Raw genomic sequence first — 17,773 nt, forward strand, 5'->3', positions numbered from 1 at the left:
CATGTGAGATGGACCCCCAATTCATTGGTGACCTGAAGGTCCGCGGTTCGGATTCAACCTCACCATCTCAACTGCTCTTGTCTAGCCTTGGGCAACTTGAAGCAACTCAATCCTCGCGCCCTTCTTTTCTAAGTATCAAAAGGGTGTTAGAACCGAACGACTATAACTATATTTGTTATGTGATCTGCAATAGGACCAACTGTTTGCCGGAAATTCGAACGTATGAGGATCCGGTTCGACTTACCGAGGACTGGAATCATCAAAATCCCGTGACAAATCAGCCAAATTGACATCTTCCTGTGCATCCATGAATGCGTGCGGCCATTCGGGAAATTGAGATAATAGAATAAGCACAGAACTGTCATTTGAGCTGGAATCTATCGGGACTCCTGAAAGCAGAGGTGATACCGAAGAGGCTGGAGGCCGACGGTCTTCTAATCGGCTGACGTATAGTTCAAGTTTATAACTATGATCTTCGTAACCAGTGGGATTATCCCCTGAGAAGGCTGACGTTGCAGTTGCCGAACCTGCCTCCTGCTGTGGAAGGCAGTTAATGTGATTGTGCAATGAACGAAGACGGAAGGCCAGCAGGTGTGAACGTAATTCCCCAATGGTCATATTGGCGTGTGCAGTAAACTGGATAGTATGTTGGCTAACATCTCGAAATTGATCAATTGAATCGTTCTCATGTACAGGCGATGTTGTTCTTGGGGCGATAAATCCATCTCCATGATAAGTCGAACCTCTAAAGTCACTTAGCGACGAATAGAAAACCACGTTGAACCGAATAGATGTCCCGACCCAAGCACTGCAGACAGAAAAAATACCACAAGCATGAAAAACCGGCAAGATTGTGGCTGATGCCACCTACTGCTGAACTAAGTCTATCTCAACTTAAAGACGGTAAATTTGTATGGTTTTACAATGAAGTTGATGGTGAGGTCCCATAGAGACAACTGTGAAGAACGTGGCACGCGGAAGTACAAGAAATGAAAGGGAATTCCTACAGGTACTCCAAAAAAGATTCAACCAGCCAGTTGACCAAAATTATTCCTGCCTACGCACGCTGAGAGCGAGGGACCGCTGAATCAACGGTAACACTGGGTTAGTCTCAGCCCTCAATTCGAGGGAACAGGAAACGGGACAAACTGTGGAGGTAAACGAACGAAGGTAATGGCGGAAGGACCGGAGAGGCTAAATCAAAAGGCTATATGGACATTCACCAATAAGAATACAGGCCGACAAACAAGTCAGTATAAATGATCACCCGCATGAACAATGACCGGTCAAAGTTGATCTGGGTGAATAGGGTCCGTATCAACCAAGTCACGCACAACCGACTTCAACACACTTCCACTGAAAACTCGCTAATGGAACCAACTCGACTGGCAACGAAACGTTTACAATCAACTTTCACAGCACAGCACAGCGAAGCGAGCAACGGCCAACAAGTATCCGATGAGGATTTACTTGTTCAACAATCATAATAAAACTGGTTGTTCGTAACCGTGACGAGATACTAAGGTCCTGCAACCGTATGGCGTGCTAAAGCTTTCGTGGAGGAGTGAAAAGCTGAGACGAAGTCATTCAATTCTTAATAGCCCATACCGTGAACCATCAGGACGCATTGACCTAGTTTATGTTCATCGGTGAACATGATACTCGATTAGTCAGAATTGTCCGCACCCACATGCATAATGTAAATGGTAAGAAATATATGGGAGGAGACCGCTCGAAGTGAGAAAATACCCTTACCGTTTCAGTGGGGTTCTTTTTGGTGATGGATGTGCAAGCTCCTCATCGAATACAAGGAAATGCTGGAGTAAATGGATGACCCGCACAACGCGATCCAGTGCACGAGTCATTTCCGAATCGGTCGTATGCGATTCGGTATTCATCAAAATATGAATCTGTAGGACAAGATATACAAAATCGCATAGCGAATAAATGTAAGCTGTAGTGCATAAGATGAAGTATCGTAGAAGAATAAAAAGCTCTTTCAATCATGGATTACCCACAGTACCAATAGGACGGAATCGTGGAAATGTTGCCGTAGGTAACAAAACAAATAGCAAGAGTTGAATCTAAACATTTACCCTGTCTCTGGATGGTGTGGTGAAGAACTCACCAAAAACATGTAATATAACATGAGGTGATGAGTCCGCACAGAAGACCAGGAAGCGGGTAGTGAGATTTATCTGAAATCACACAAGAGGCGTCCCAATGAAATCGCGCCCCACAGAGACAGCATCCTTCCAGTGGTTGCAAGGAATTTACCGCACCTAGTTGTTTGGCTTGAAAGTGGGGACAGCACTGTTTGTACACTCAAGGTCGGAGGGGAAAATAGACAGAAGAATACAGCCCAAACATTCGAAGCAATCGGCTGGCCGAAGCAAGATAGACACATGGTCAAATATGGCTTTGACTACGATCCAATCATTTTTACATGGCAGACCATATATGTTGTCCCAGTAAGCAAGCGATCCGCTAGACCAAAAAGAGGCCAGCTCAAACTACGACCTGTTAGTAAACATGGATGGATCGAGCGGCAGTGGTATCTGTACAAACGTACAACGGCTGTGAGAGAGTTGTCCATCAGGTGAGAGAGACATTTGGCAGACTGAAAGTTTAGAGCAAACGCGTCGAGGTTAAACCGCTAGCGATATCGGTCGTGAATGATATTGAAAAAAAAACAGAGCGGACGGCGGAGCGCGAAAACGAGATTATTCCATCAATTTGGCAGCTACCAGAAAGACAAGCTGTCATCTTCGTCAAAATACTTGACACAGCGCTCCTTCCCTCGAGGAAGCAGCCCAAGACAGAACTCACAGAATTCTCTTTCAGCCTTTTCAAGAGAAGAAACCCTAGAGATACCCCAACTGGCCAATTTACTCTCCAAAATTGAAATGCCCCACAGAATGGAAGTGGAATATTAGTAAGCACAGCCTTGCCAGAATTGTTAAAAGAAGCTATATTAATTCTGAGATATAGTGATACTTCCAATAGAAAACAAAGTTTGTGTGAAGGGGACGAAAAGGGAAGAGAAGCAATTTATTCTTTGAAGCATGGCGAGAAGAAACCTACCAATGATGTCACCTCGGTTGGTGGTGAAACGTTTGCAATCAAATTGCCCAGCTCAGCGAACAAAGCAACGACCACAAGAGAGGTTTGGTTGGCATTCAGCTGATCTCCCATTAAAATCAACATAATTTAAAAGGAGTGTATTACGTCAATTACTTATGAAGTTCTCAAAGCCAATATTTGTGAGAAAAGATACCATCGAGCCAAACTTCGAGCCATCCCTACTGGAGCGAGTTACACAGAGCATAACTGGGTTAGAGTTTCAAAAGTAATGCAGTAATACAAAAGAAACACAAAATCGCAAGGGGAAACGAGGAGACACAGATAAAGTGGAAATAACCATGATAAATAAAAGCACCTACTGTGTCGTAGTCCGCACGCAGGCGGGAGAAACAATGCTGTAATAAATCTTCATGACGCTCCCTTTTCTGCGGGAGCAATTGCGGGGAGAGATTGGTGTACACTTTTTCCAGTAGTTGCATCGCCTCCAGCGCAACGCTGCTTGGTGCGTCCAACAGAATGCGCCAAATGTTATCCAGACCACAAAGATCGGCATTGTCGGTAAGGAACTGCAAATCCACGGAGGACGTGAGCCCAGAGTTACCGGCGGAACTGTTGCCTGCACCGGGACCGAGTAAATAGCCTAACTGGTAATTGACTTGATAGAAGAAAATTTTGAACAGCCTGTGAAAGAGAGAAAACACGGTAAACAATGTGGCGCAGTAGTCGTGAGAGGATGCTGATGATGACAGGCAAATGATTCAATCTACCCTATTTCCTGGGAGCTAACTAAACGTGCAAGGTATCTGAATCAAACTACAGAGACAGACACATTCCACTTCCTAGTCTGACCCAAAAATTATTTGTCCGGTGCAGTTTAAGAAGCACTACTAAATAATCCATCTACAGCCTGTACTAGACTCGCGCGATAAAGCGAAAGTGCGCGATTAAAATTCAATAGTCACAGATATACACAAGTCACCACGCCGTGGTTGCCTCCAGAGTTCCTTTAATACAGTAGTCGGTCTTACAATAAAAGCAGGTAAGATCGCAGTCATTATACACAAGAATATAGGAACGGTCAAACAACACCTAGCGATGAGTGGTACTGACAGATTAACAGTAGTTCCAATTCCCCGATAAGTCCTATCCTGACCATTTTCATACATTTGTTCAACTAGGCGTAAGGTCCCCTCGTTACAGGAACGATTTAGCGATGTCCATGAGTAAGCTAACCAAGAAACAATTGTAGGGATCGATTGTATATATGGAAAAATTAGTGATACAAGCAAAATATCATAGAGGGTGTTAGCTACCGGATATTCGTTTTTCAGGCCATAAACTAACTACAAGTCGCGGAATACTGTAACTGATTGACGTGCACCAGTAAAGCGACGAATCCGTTGATAATGGAACTCCTGGATGATATGTGAACCACGTCATAGACAGTGCCATCTTGACCCAGTAAGGATACGAAAACACTCTAACAGCTAAAGATATAATTCTATCCCACATTCACAAACTCGGAGTGCGGTGGAACTCTTCACGCCTATGCTTTTGCAGATGGGATGCTTTAGCTATTCGGAAATGTATTTACATCGTATCATTTCTAAAGGATATAGACGCTGTTTACAGTGCTTTCTTGTGCTCGATTTTCATTTTGGTCGCTAGGTTATGATCACCGCCAATATTCGACGACTAAGCATAATGCCAGTCCAACCTACGTGCGTCCCCTGACTACCGTGGGAATTTCCCGGGCGTCCACCGTAAAATATAACCCGTCCAGCTCTAAGGACACTCAAAAGCACCTCATTGCGCCGTTCAGCTATAAAAGGCGTTTTGTCATTTTAAATTACCGAAACTTCTGTTAGAAGGGACTGCATCGATCCTATTCGGCCTGAATCACCAAAGTAAAGGTTTTTATTCATTAGTTTTCGTCCAAATTTCGTTAATTACTATATCCTAGGAAGGTGCGTTAACCCAGGTTCCAAGCAAAAATGCCAGATTCCACTCATATGGTCCAAATTCACCTTCACCTCGTTTGTAACGCGTTTGACAGTCTTCCTTGTGGCATCATCATGAAGTCTATGCAATGTCTGAAAATAAAAAGGCGATCACCTTTTCTCTAATCCTCTTCAGTGACAAGAACAAGCTTGCACGCTCACGCTGACAGCGTCAAACACAGCTGTACCAAACTCAGTAGCCTACGGTTCTCAAGGAACGTGGCCATAGATGAACCCGCGAGTGGTTGATTTGCTGGGACTCACGGTCGCTGCAAGAATGCTAATCACATGGATGATATGTAATGATTTATATTCCCGTTCACATCTCGTGCTTCCTTCCGGTAGTGTGGCATCTAGGCGTCGAAAGGGTGTTACAACCGAACGATCAAGATCATGTCCACATCACTCTCCCTGTCCAAATTATCCTGATGAGTCCATTTGAAAGGAGCGAAGCACTGGACAAGAGTTTCTCTTATTCAATTTCATCCGCAATCGACATGCGAGGCTAGCGTGCTACCACTAGTCCACCAGCGCATGTTATGAATTTTCACGCCCGAACAGGAAATGTGTTTATGATTGAGCAACATGATTGGTTTGCCTAACGCCTCGAACGACGACCCAGTAAATGTCTTGGCTGTATTGATCGACTGACTTTCCAGTCAGGAATTAGTTGTTGGTGGCTACAGGATCTGTAGAAGTCACGTCTATACCACCCTCGTTCAACTAGCGGTACTCCCGTACACGCTGCAGCTTCAACTGGGGCCCGTCTGGCTTCTCTCTAGGGTTGACTTTTGTGAAAATCTGAGTTCGACAACTTAGACGGCTACTTGTGTGAAGGCAAATTCAGACAGACATATCTCCAATGTGAATAAGCTACGAAAAAAATGAACCAACAACTTCAATAGTCCGACTCCTCCATTCGAACAGGTATGAATGGTCAGCAGTCAGGCCAAGCGGAAATCTAAGTCTTCGGTGTATCATTTCCTGGGTGAGTCAATGAGGCATACGTGTCCTCAGGAATTTCCTTCAGGTCATTCGTCCCTTCCTTCATGCTATTCGGAATCCTAACATGGGGAGGCTGAACAAAGCCTGTTGATTAATGTAGGTCAACGCAAAGAGGAAGGCTCACGGTGTGAAAAGCAAATTTGCAACACATTTGAGACAACATGCACGATTGACCAGAGCCCACAAATATAGCGTAGCATCAAAATGCAACACGGTTCGAAATGACGAACCAGTGTTACCGTAAATACGTACACAGAGTAAAGCTGCTCCACACCTATTTGGAGGTTACTACAGAGGATGCGTGCCATCCTGCGCCGACAACCTCAGACACCTAGAAATCAATATTCAAGTGTCGAAACCCGGTCTACCTGGCAGTCTTTAATGACCGCACTCTGAATCAAGGAGAACAACAAACGCTGGACTCGCTTGGCAGTGATGTGTGCTGTGCATCAAACACAAGAAATCAAGATTCAAGCAAGTGATTGAGCTAACCGCTCCACAATCTTCACTCGCTTCCAGCTGAGCACCTCTGATGATCTAGAGGCTGCCGCGCCAGAATGTGCAGGGGTTGGTATCGTCCTAAGTCACCGGGGCTCTAGTGCCTTTGTTTGACTGCATACTTGTTGAAAGTCGCCTCTGTGCGGTTCGTCTGGCAATGTCTGCGAAGGAGTCTCACAAGCAGGAAGTTGATCGCTGTCTGGTGTCTGTTTGCGCCTCAAATGAATGTGACTCCGACACCATCAAAACAGTCTTTACGACGCCCTGAATGATCCCATTGCGGCGAGCTAAAAGCTCAGATATTGTTTGGTTGAAGGAGATCTGAATGCACAAGTGGGCAGGCTTAGCGTATCTGAGACTCAATTCGGAGGTCGACATTAATTGGATTCGATAAGTGTGGACGATGGTGAACGGTTGCCTCAGCTGTGTGCTGATTGCAGTGCTAACTTCCGAAATAACCGAAGTCGTCTGGCCACTTGGTGTCCTCCAACAGCGTGCCAGCCACAAATTCAAATCGATCACATTGCCATCAGGTACCGATAGCGCGAATCAGTAACTGACTGCAGTTCATTTGGGAACACATTTGTGGATTCCGACCACGTACTCGTCCGGAGTCGCTTCTCTATACATTTTCCATGGCCGCGTAAGGTGCGGACAAATCGATTGGTAACTGAGACTGGCAGATCCGGATTTTAGACGAACTTACAAGAATTGCCTTCTAGAGTCTCTTCCAAATGCTCCACCATCAGATGTGAACACATACTGGGACGAGATTATCACCTCTTTGCATAGCGCTGAAAATTTCGCCTGTGGCACGTCACCACCACGTGCACTGAAGCACTGGATATCAGACCGAACGGTCTTACTGCTTAAATCGCGGAGAAATATCCCAGTCAGTCCCGAACTTAACTTGAAGCGACGAATTGCCACACGTCAAGTGAAAGTGAGAGTGGCTCGTGAAACACTGACTCGAGAGTAATAAGCAAGATTCCGGCCAGGTAGAAGTTGCGTCGACCAAATCTTCACACTCTATCAGACGCCAGAACAACGCCATACGTAAAAAGGAACCAACAATTTTAGTATTCCTGGATTTCCAAGATGCATTCGACTCGATTGACCGGTCTATTCTGGTTGACACGCTTGCCCATCGAGGAATGCCCCGGAGGCCTGTGAACAATATGTGTTGCATTCTCAGACATCCGGACGTGTGAAAGTATACAGAAATCTCTCCAAAAGCTTCCGTACACAAAGTAGTGTTCGTTAGGGATGCCCACTCTCCCGATTCCTATTTACATTCGTGATCGATGAACTAATGAGACAAACGTTGGAAAGTCTCCAGAACCCCGGTGTTCAAATAGATCTGGAATATGCAGACGATATCGTTCTCTTCTTCGAAGAAGAGAAGGCATAGGTGTTTGTTGCATGAACTGACCAAACTCATCCTGTTCTTTTGCATGCACTTTGCACCCACAAAGTGTAAGATCACTCTCCTTGCCATGCACTCACTAAACGCACCACATACAATCAAGGGGATGCCCACAAACTTGTGGAGCGTTTCAAGTACCTTGGAAGCTGTATCAGTTCTGATTATGGTGTGACGGATGAAGCTAATGCACGAATTTGCAAGGTCCGGGTCAAGTTTGCTAATTTGAGACACCTATGGCCTCAAAGAGGTATAGTCCTGAGTCTCAAGGTACGTGTGTATCAAGTTACGGCGCGGCCTGTTCGGTTGTATGGCTGTGAGACATGGTCTGTTCGAAAAGCGGAACTGACAAACGTTGTCTCAGGATCATATTTCGTGTGGGTTAGTGTCAAAGAATCCGCAACGAGACAAGCAGAAGGCGAGTTTCCAGGTTTGCAGCATGGGCTTCCATTGCAGGATGTGCCCTGCACCACAACCTTCGTTGGTTAGGCCATGTGTTGCGCATGGCGAACAATCGTTTGCCTACGAAAGTGTCAACTCAGAGTGACGGAAGCAGAGAGGTAGACATTCCTTGACCTGGAACAAAGGTATGAAAGAGATTACGAAAATCTGGGTGTTGTCGGTGCTACTAGGCTTCCAGAATGGGGACCGTGAGATGCCAATGCGCCTGTTTGGAGACACGGTAGAACCTGACTGCTAATCGATGTGAATGGCGTTCTTGTTATCGACTCCTATCCAGTCGCAGGTAGCTCGGATTGATTTTGGTAAGCTGGCACTAAGTTCCTTCCCTATCCACTTTTATTCTTCACAATAAACCTTTCAAATAAATCATAGTTGCACGGCAGCGAAGCATTAGTATTGAACACTTATGTCATACTGTCGATGATCATGAAACTGATAATGATGGTTACCTAACGGAAAAGTTCAGAATGCTTGATTACCTAGGACGTTGCACAAGAGCAACCTAACAGAATTAATGGTAGTGGAAGGGAACTTCGGCACATTCTAGAAGCAGAGAAAAAAAGAGAAATAACAAAAGACGTCTCAAGAATTGTGTCCCTGTAATAACGACTTGAAAGTTGCTTGGAAGCACGAAAATTCACGGAAGACAAGTCGTGAGCTGACAGACAGGTGACTATTCGAGGTGAATTTATTGTGACATAAGAAATTACCACACAAAAGTTACAAGTTGGAAACGCTGTGGAAAGCCTGGGATGAGGACTGGTCCAACGAAACCTGTCGCAGTTCTTTGGGCAGCGTATTTAATTGCACATTAGGGTTGCTTGGTTTCACTGGCTTACATCATCACCATCATCAAAGACAGCATGGCACCAGTGTTCAACAATGCTATTTCGCTGCCATATGACTATGAATTCATTGCCATATTTTGGAAAAAATAAAATAAAAGTGGATGGTGGAGGGACTAGCCTACCACAACCATTATGAGGTGCATACACCTCCAGACAATCATTAAGGCCATCTGGATAGAAACTGATAACAAAAAGGCCATTCACATCAATTAGAAGTCAGATCTTGCGGTGACTCCAACCAGGAGCAGTGGGGATCACGGGCCTCACCAACAGCACCCAGGCTTCCATTCCACGCCCCTCTTTCAGGTCAGGGGCTGGTCACTTCTTTGCTTCCGTAACTCTGATTTGGGCACGGAAAACAGCACTTCCTTCAACAAATGGTGGTTGAGCATGTGCAACGCAGCTTCTGGTGCTGGACTTATTCTTCAACGGAAATCCCCATAACACAAGCGAACACTAGCCTCGTTACGCATTCAAGACACTAATTTAGACGAACTGTGGTTCGGAGACGTCTCAGTTCCGCTTCCCGAACAGGCCAATTCTCAGCCGTACAACAAAACGGTGGATTTGTTATACTGCTTACTCACCTTGCACACAGGAATGATTGAATGAGATGCACAGTGGGTCGACATAAGTCCATAAGAAATGAACAAGGCCATAAAAAAATACAATGCACCGGCTTCTCGTAGGAAGCCCGGAGGCCACGCTTCTGCTAGCATAACGAACCTAGACACGTTCTGCTAAATGGCCTGAGTTCCTGTATCATCTTGAATTAATTCTGTAAAGCATTCGACCCCAAGGTTGCAAAACGGCATCCTAATTCCACGCGGCCCACTCACCAAGTCAGCCTAGCTAACGTCGAGATGTTTATTGTATGTAAGATTTCTGCCACAAAAGATCCCGCGATTTGACTACAACGATCGGCAGGCAGGAAACTAACTTCCATCTAATAACAAACTACTAGGATTAGTCTACTTACATCATACCGGAAGCGGTCAAATGACTGGGATCCACACGTAAGATGCATTCATCAAAAAATATTCCATAATTTTTCGCTGGAATAGTTGCAGGAGGGAGCGATCCAAACCACTGATAACAGAGTTCACGATCCTCAGGAGTGACAGTGGTTTGAGGGTCTTCTTCAGGTGATCGGAGCAGCATTCCCCGCCAGATTCGAATCATCCAGTCGATGGGGAATATGAACGATCCTTCGAACAACAAGAATCGAACAAGCTCGAGCAGCTCTCGTACTTCGACTTGTAGTGATATCCGCCTGATAGGAGTTCTAGACACATCTGCATCTGCTAAAAGTGACATGGAAATAGCGACACGGTTAGTCCACAAGCCTATATGGGGGGTAGATAGACAGAATTGTTGCCGTATTCGTTGTTTTAATATAAAACGGTGGTCCATTATTCCGAATCCATCTAGCAATATGCTGGTCCATTTCAAACAGAAGGGAACTGATACTACTGTTGGAAGGCAACTTGCAGGTTCCCATCGAGGTAAGGATTGTTCTGAGAATTCACCGATGTAAGAGGAGTAAAAAGTGTGAAGACAGTTCGCCCAACGGGATTACAGTACTCAGAGGCTCTTGAGACACTACAACCAGTGAGATTCACCATGGTCAGACGAGAATGCCTAGACTGGGCTAGGTGTTCGCCATAGTACGGAAGGCATACGAGGAAATCCAGCAGATTCTAAAATATCAAGATTCTGTTGTATTGTGATGTGTAGGGTTGAATCAAATCAGGGAACCACAGCGCAAGTTGTAGTCTTAATAGGAAACTTGGTTTAAGGAAACAAATCTGATCATTGGGAATACAATCTATCCTGAAGTGTACCATTTGTCCTTAAGTTGGTTAACACACACTTGGCACGTTGCAATAATGCGACAAGCAGTCAAAATGTTTAAAAGCGAGTCAACGTATAAAAAAGGTACTTTCAGTGTTTGGGAATGTCCTATTCTGGATGTCAAGGCGAATACATTCACAAGATAGGCTTAGTAACCACACTGAAAATAACTAGAATGTTAGGAGGCTTTGGGAAGCGAGGAAATGTCGAAACACCGGAGACAGATTGTTGATGGGGCTGCGATTCGTGATCTAACCATCAGTCAATTCATTCAGGTAATACGAATACTTTGAATAGTAAGATTGACCTGCGCACCAATACTCACGGAAGAATTGATAATCACCAGCTTGTAAGACAAACAGGTAATCTGGACAGACTCCTAAAAGCTTAGTCATACCAGGCCATATTGAAAATGCTCATCAGTTGGTTGATTCTGTCTCAAGCTTTCGACAACTAGTGGCGTTCGCGAGATCACTTACCGGCATCCGCATTCGCGATACGCTGCTCCCGAATGGTCATCATGCAAACGACCACATTGTTTACAATTGATTCTAATAAACTGTGTCTGGCGTTCAGCTCTTGTATGGTTTTCATTCGGGCGAGATAGGATGTATGAGATGAGTATTGTTTCTGAAAGATAGAAAGAGATAGGCCTTTTAATCTATTGGTAAAATATCCTCGCAAGTGCTGAAAAAATCCTGAAAAAAACATGTATTGGTGTAAACCATTCTGTAAGTATGCAGCTGTCCTACTTCAAAAAGCTGAGCAGCCAGCCCTCTAGAAAAATCACCTGTGACATTCACCAATGTCATTTGATCTATATGGTAACACAAAGGATATCGAGGTATGATAAAGCACAGTACGCTTCGGAGGTGAATAATTATTCTACCACCCATTTTATTCGGTATATCAAGGAATCACAACCGAATGGGAGCAACCAACCAAACACACAAAAATAAATAAGATCTCTGTGACTAGAGTTAATCTTTCGAGAGGCACCAAGACTTCAAATTGGCCGCTAAACCCACTTAAAAGCGTGTGTACATTTCAAGTGGAAGCCTAAAGCATAGATGAACACGTTTAAAATACTTCAGATATCGTCCAATGACCCAGAGAATCGGGGTATTCACTATCTTAGACGAGTAGCTCAAGTGTATTGGTTTTCAACATAAGATTCGCGCTCCCCATTGGACCACGAGACTGGTCAGCTGATTGCCTCCAAAAGTCTGATACATGAACATCGAATTATGATGCCAGTATGTGATGCAGTTCTGCCGTGTTTCCGGTCACACGGAATATGCTATTTAAGTTGGGATAAACACCAAAAACCTCTAATCTAGTGCATTAAATTAAACGCTGCTCCATTTGAAAAAGCACACAACAAAACGAAGTTGTTGCACACGGCTATGCGCAACTGTCACATCACTGATTTGTGTTCATTCAACAAGAAACCGTCAGTGTTATAATTTTGAACGGGTCAGACTCATAGTTATTCAACTAGCGTGTAGAAAAAATTACGTGATAAGCTTCCAAACTATAAAAAGCCGGAAATCGAGTAGGAAAGTGGGCAAAATTATACATCAGCTGGTTGCATTGAGCAGACCACGCTGCGTGGGCCATGTGCTTCGAATGACAGAAGGTCGTTTGCTTTGCACAAACCTCTCCACCAAGCCTAATATCGGAAGAAGATGACCCAGAGGCGGTCAGTTCGTGAGTTGATAATAAAGGATGAAAGCCCTCGTAGATCAACCCGATCTCGTTGGCAAGTACCGTTTTCCCGGGAAGAGACAAACCAATGGTTAGTTAGATATGGCTGCATTACGCAGAAAATAGAGGGTTTTCCAACAAAGTCATCATCACCTCTCACTCCCTACGATAAAAGTAAAACAGAACCACTTGAAATTGATAAACTGTTTGGGTCATCATCTCCGACTCGTGACTCTAATTCTATCATCCCCTTAACCTCGGTGAATGAAGCTGTAGCACCTGGAGCCACTGCACGTCAGTGCCAATCAATCAAGCCATTAAAATCCGGTGGATTAAAATCCATCTTGCAAGAATTTTCTGGCTAAAGTAACCCAGCCGGACGAAAAACAAATTGAAGAAAGTGCATCTAACCACGGAGTTGTCCTCGTTTGAGGCTGACATACAATCCAAAGACAGTTAAGTCAAATAAGTTGGAGCCAAAAGAAAAGAACCTCGTGTCTGTCAAGCAATAAGACCTAAGTAACTTGAATTATGTTGTAGTTAAGGTGGCTGAGCCAACCCACCTTATTTGGCAAAGCTGGGTGCATTCTTGAATGCTTCACCAAAGACGCGTTCTCTAATCACCTAGTTGCAAATCCGCTAGTTCCAGCCGATTCCAGCTACAGCTCTGAAATATCGGTGGTCAAAGATCCAAGGACCCTCCATCCGGAATGGCCATATTTCACAGTCGTACAATAATACAGCTCGCGCTGTAGTCTGATAGTATCGACCCATTCCAATTGGCTGAGACGTCTCCTTTGACCCAGGTAGAGGCAAACAAGTTAAACAAGCACTGATTGAAGATTTCACCTTGATGATTACACAGAACAGGTGAGAGTGTGTTAGAGCTATCAACTGGAGTGGCACCATTTGGTCAGACGGCTTCGGTTACTTCATAAGTTAGTACTGTAAAGAAACAGTCTGTGGTTAGCACGTAACTGAAGTAGGTGTTCGCCGTTGGCCGTGCGTCTCTATTCTGGTCCGATAGGATCACCCATCTGAGCCTCCGCAGCTGCAAGTATAACTACTTGAGCATTCATGTCATCGACAAACACAAAAATATTTGGGCTCTTAGCCCGCCTCAACACAGCACTCAAAGTGTCGTAAAAACTGTCTTCGAGATGTAAGCAGACACGGTAAACAGACAGCAATTATCGGCACGTTTGCGAGATACTCCCAGAGACGTTGCCAAACGAGCCGCAAGTAGGCAGTTATAAGCGAGCAACCATTCAACCAGAGGCCCCTCAGTTCGGAGGCTTAAACAATATCAACCTCAGCAGAATCAACGTTAGCTGCTTCTGGACCAGAGGTGCACAACCAGAAGCGAGAGGAAATCGGTGGGGAGGTCAGTTCAACAAACACACTTGTGTTGAATCCATGTTTGAGACAGACAGGACACAACAATAGGATAAGAGTTTAGCGAAAACATAAGAACAGCCTGTTGTCCAGTTTCTTTCAGGCTGTGGACGTTCGAGGCTGCTGAGTGAACTGAGTGTCTGGGTTTGAAAGGCGATTGCGAACTGTCCACAGTCATGATCGCCGAGTTAACCGTAGACAATGCAGCTTACCGCAACTGGTCAGTAAGAAGATTTATCCGTCCCCAAGGTCCTAAAAGTTTACGGAGAGCGCCAGCAAGGGAAAGGAACGAACATTTATATGTGTGTGTGTGAGAGAGAGAGAGAGAGAGAGAGAAAGGAGGGAGACGCTCAATCATCCTGGTTAGTACGGCAAATAAGGCGACCCAGCGGATGACACTATGCAACAGCGGATATGGCATCAGCTTATTCGAGAGTACGCAATTCATGGTTGTGCGTGACCTGGGATGCCTAAGCCTAGACAAAAGCAATCGAAAAACCAGGACTGTGTCTTCCGTTAGTAGACTAGCAACCGGACTACCAGGTTACCGTGTAGGTGTAATCCGAAGATGCGTTTTTTTCGTCAGGCTAACCAAATAAACGGAAGAAGGAGTACTAGTACCCTGTGCAGTTGTCGGTAAGAAGTGATGTCACCGGGGCAGGAGAGGGGACAATGTGGTGCAAGTGAAAAACGAGGGACTGTGACGTACCGCAGGGATGAGATTCAATATCTCAGTGAACTGACGGATTGCTGGTAGTAGGTGAGGTTCACGTGGTCCCCCTTTCAATATTCCGATTAGTCGAGTGATCCATTTAGACCGAATATTGGAACCAACTTCCTGTAAGGTGGAACACAGAATGTGGAATAAGATAGCTGAAAATAGCAACATCAGTATGTGGGTCATTTGATGGTGTAGGTGGGCATTTGGTGCTCCAAATACACTAAGACACTCTGCCGAAATACACAATATTATCAAGGTAATGATTCAGAATAAGGGCAAACCTGAGTAAACTACAGCGCTAGTTTCAAAAATGCCGTGCATGAGTAAACATATTGAGTCTAATGTGGTCCAGCGCTTTGCCAAGGACGAAACGCAAGAGTATTGCACCTGTACCCAATCTACCGTTCCAGTAAATGAAACCACGGGCTGCTGTATCTCCGATATACATCAACGAAAGGTATCACGAGTAACGGACAACAACAAGAGCCGCATATCCACAACAGCGTCCCATTCGCCTACCAGTTTTGAACGTGCCTCCGGGTTACACAAGCATAACTCATCCGCAAATATGCGGATTCGGTCACCCTCTGGTAATCTGTTCGTGGTAATCTCTCCTACCACACATAACTACGTGCAACTCGATGTTCGGTAACCTTTCAGAGTGGTGCTTCGTGGTGCCTCGATCTGGAAGAACCGAGGTTCAGTGGAGAAACCTGTACTGGAATAGTATAGTGATCTGCTGAAATGAAAAGAATCCGTCCCGTAACTAGATTGCAGTGAAAAAGAGCTGAATCCTACAACTTTCATCTGAAAAACCTGAAGAGTCACCGAAACCAACCGGTATAACACTGAAAAGCGGGGGCGTTCCAAATCTCGAAGACCTTCAAGCTTTTGAAACAACAAATCGATGAACGCTTTTCACGCAGAAAAAACGTAATGTGTAAAGCTAAAAACAAGAATGAAACCACGTGCAGTGACAAGTGCGCATATTTACGTCGAGGCACTATCAACCGCTGCAGCAGGTGAAAATCAGGTAGAGTCAGTAAAAGGTGACCACAAACAAGGATTAGCAGTGATCATGTGGTGTAAACAACACATGGCAGACTGTTGTGATCTGAAACGATGCGAGTGCGATTCACCGTCAGACTGGATGGATCAGCCGGTTAGATGATGATGCTCAAGCAAACCATCGATCCAGCAGCATATTTATTATTCAATCCGAAAGTTGTTGTGGGTGTGCATTCCTCTATCATGAACGCAGTGACGGGGAAAACTAGAAGGGCATAAAGCAACGGACACAAAGAAGTGCAAGAGAAGAAAGCAAGGATGGAAGAGTGATTAAACTCTGAGTAGATAACTCACCGATATATTATGATCCAGTATCTTCGCATGAGCTTTCAGGGCAAAACTACTAATGTCAGGAGATGAGTCCGCATCGACTGCTAATTCCCACAGCAAATTCAACACTTTTGCAGCCATCAGACCATCACGATCCTCCTCTGCCAGTCGACAGATCAAATCGATAAGATGCTCGCGTTGTCGTTTGGTCGCGTGGGACCAGCTTTGCTGTAAGTGGGGTTTGAAGGAACGGAGTTATGACTATTGTTGGAGACGGAATGAAAATGTACAAATCCAAAACTGAATTGCATTTATGATCAACACTTGAAGGTCGTAGAGGTACTCTCAATCTGTGCTGAACAACCGAGTAGTGAGAACTCAAATCGAGAAGACCATGGAGCTGCATAGAAATGGATTTGTGGAACCTCCACAGTAGCATGGATGACATACAACGAAACTGCCCGCATGGATATCTCGAAAAGCAGCAACCAGGAAAAAGGTGGCTGGAAGTGGTATGATAGTGTACATGACAGTGTGAAGTTGACAGGTGGATGACTGACTTGAGGTCGTTAGTGTTTACCGAGGATGGCACATAACATAACATGCTCCCGCTACACCGGTATGCATTACAGCCACACCCTCGTCTGCCGGTACCCGAAAACTATTTGTGTTGCGAACTCCACTATACCGTCTTTTCCTCGCTATCCACATCCCACACCCGAAACATTGTCCCAGGCTCAACGAACAACATACGTCAGTGGTCGCGGTTGCAGCAGATTTTCCGCTACGTTGACCTGTAATCCAGTAAACTGCCGAAGTTGAGGGATAATGCCATACTTCGTGCGCGTGATTGAAGTCAGCAAGTCCCGTAAGTAACATGATTGAATCCGGCCTGCGTGGAACCCTATTACTTGCTGGAACAGGCTATTAACGAAAAAGCCAGATAACCCCATCAAATTAACGTTAGAAAAACGGGCGACAGTAAAAAGACAATGTTTACAGTAGGCAACCTGACGTATGCAAAAGCAACAGAATGGTAGACGAGAAACAGGATTTGAGCGGAAACGGGGGAAGTTGTGTATACCTCCAGTCGTCCCAAGATGAAGACGTCGAAACCCAGTAGCTTCACAGAATTGAGCAGGGTGCTGGAATGATGTTGCAAAATCTTACCACCAAATGCCAACGCCTCACCAATCTGAAGCACGATACGACTATGATCACTTCAAGCAGCTGTGTACACGCAATAAACTCCAGTGTGTCAAAGAAATCCGATAAAAAGCGCGATCGAAAACAGAGCAAGCCTATCACAAGCGGCTGGCATTGCAGTGAATGGCGTTTTGCTCGTTATTGCTGTTTTAAGCGTCATAAATGTTCCAGATGCGACCGTCGTGGCCACAAAGAACATTTATTTCGATCTCAAGGGCTACAATCACCCGCA

At 45.0% G+C, this 17,773-nt stretch overlaps 4 protein-coding genes across 4 annotated transcripts in view; 3 read left to right on the top strand and 1 right to left on the bottom strand.

The window, feature by feature from the left end:
• T265_10841 (hypothetical protein) overlaps positions 1–17,773 on the bottom strand; it is a gene marked incomplete at both ends in the record, with an annotated part of 73,048 nt that overhangs the window by 42,972 nt on the left and 12,303 nt on the right. The window contains 7 exons of the mRNA XM_009177322.1: positions 245–808; positions 1,756–1,954; positions 3,422–3,765; positions 10,300–10,624; positions 11,654–11,804; positions 14,986–15,114; positions 16,360–16,563. Of these exons, the coding sequence (XP_009175586.1) occupies positions 245–808; positions 1,756–1,954; positions 3,422–3,765; positions 10,300–10,624; positions 11,654–11,804; positions 14,986–15,114; positions 16,360–16,563 (1,916 nt within the window). The remainder of the gene's footprint in view (positions 1–244; positions 809–1,755; positions 1,955–3,421; positions 3,766–10,299; positions 10,625–11,653; positions 11,805–14,985; positions 15,115–16,359; positions 16,564–17,773) is intronic.
• Positions 15,308–15,649, top strand: T265_10838 (hypothetical protein; the record flags this gene model as incomplete). The annotated part of the gene is made up of 1 exon (XM_009177323.1): positions 15,308–15,649. The coding sequence occupies one exon, from the start codon at positions 15,308–15,310 to the stop codon at positions 15,647–15,649; it is 342 nt and encodes a 113-aa protein (XP_009175587.1).
• Positions 15,956–16,168, top strand: T265_10839 (hypothetical protein; the record flags this gene model as incomplete). Its single annotated transcript, XM_009177324.1, has 1 exon — positions 15,956–16,168. The coding sequence occupies one exon, from the start codon at positions 15,956–15,958 to the stop codon at positions 16,166–16,168; it is 213 nt and encodes a 70-aa protein (XP_009175588.1).
• T265_10840 (hypothetical protein) overlaps positions 17,486–17,773 on the top strand; it is a gene marked incomplete at both ends in the record, with an annotated part of 2,472 nt that continues 2,184 nt past the window's right edge. The window contains one exon of the mRNA XM_009177325.1: positions 17,486–17,723. Coding sequence (XP_009175589.1) covers positions 17,486–17,723 — 238 coding nt within the window. The remainder of the gene's footprint in view (positions 17,724–17,773) is intronic.

The sequence above is a fragment of the Opisthorchis viverrini genome, assembly GCF_000715545.1.
Source record: "Opisthorchis viverrini unplaced genomic scaffold opera_v5_428, whole genome shotgun sequence".
Taxonomy (NCBI): Eukaryota; Metazoa; Platyhelminthes; class Trematoda; order Opisthorchiida; family Opisthorchiidae; genus Opisthorchis; species Opisthorchis viverrini.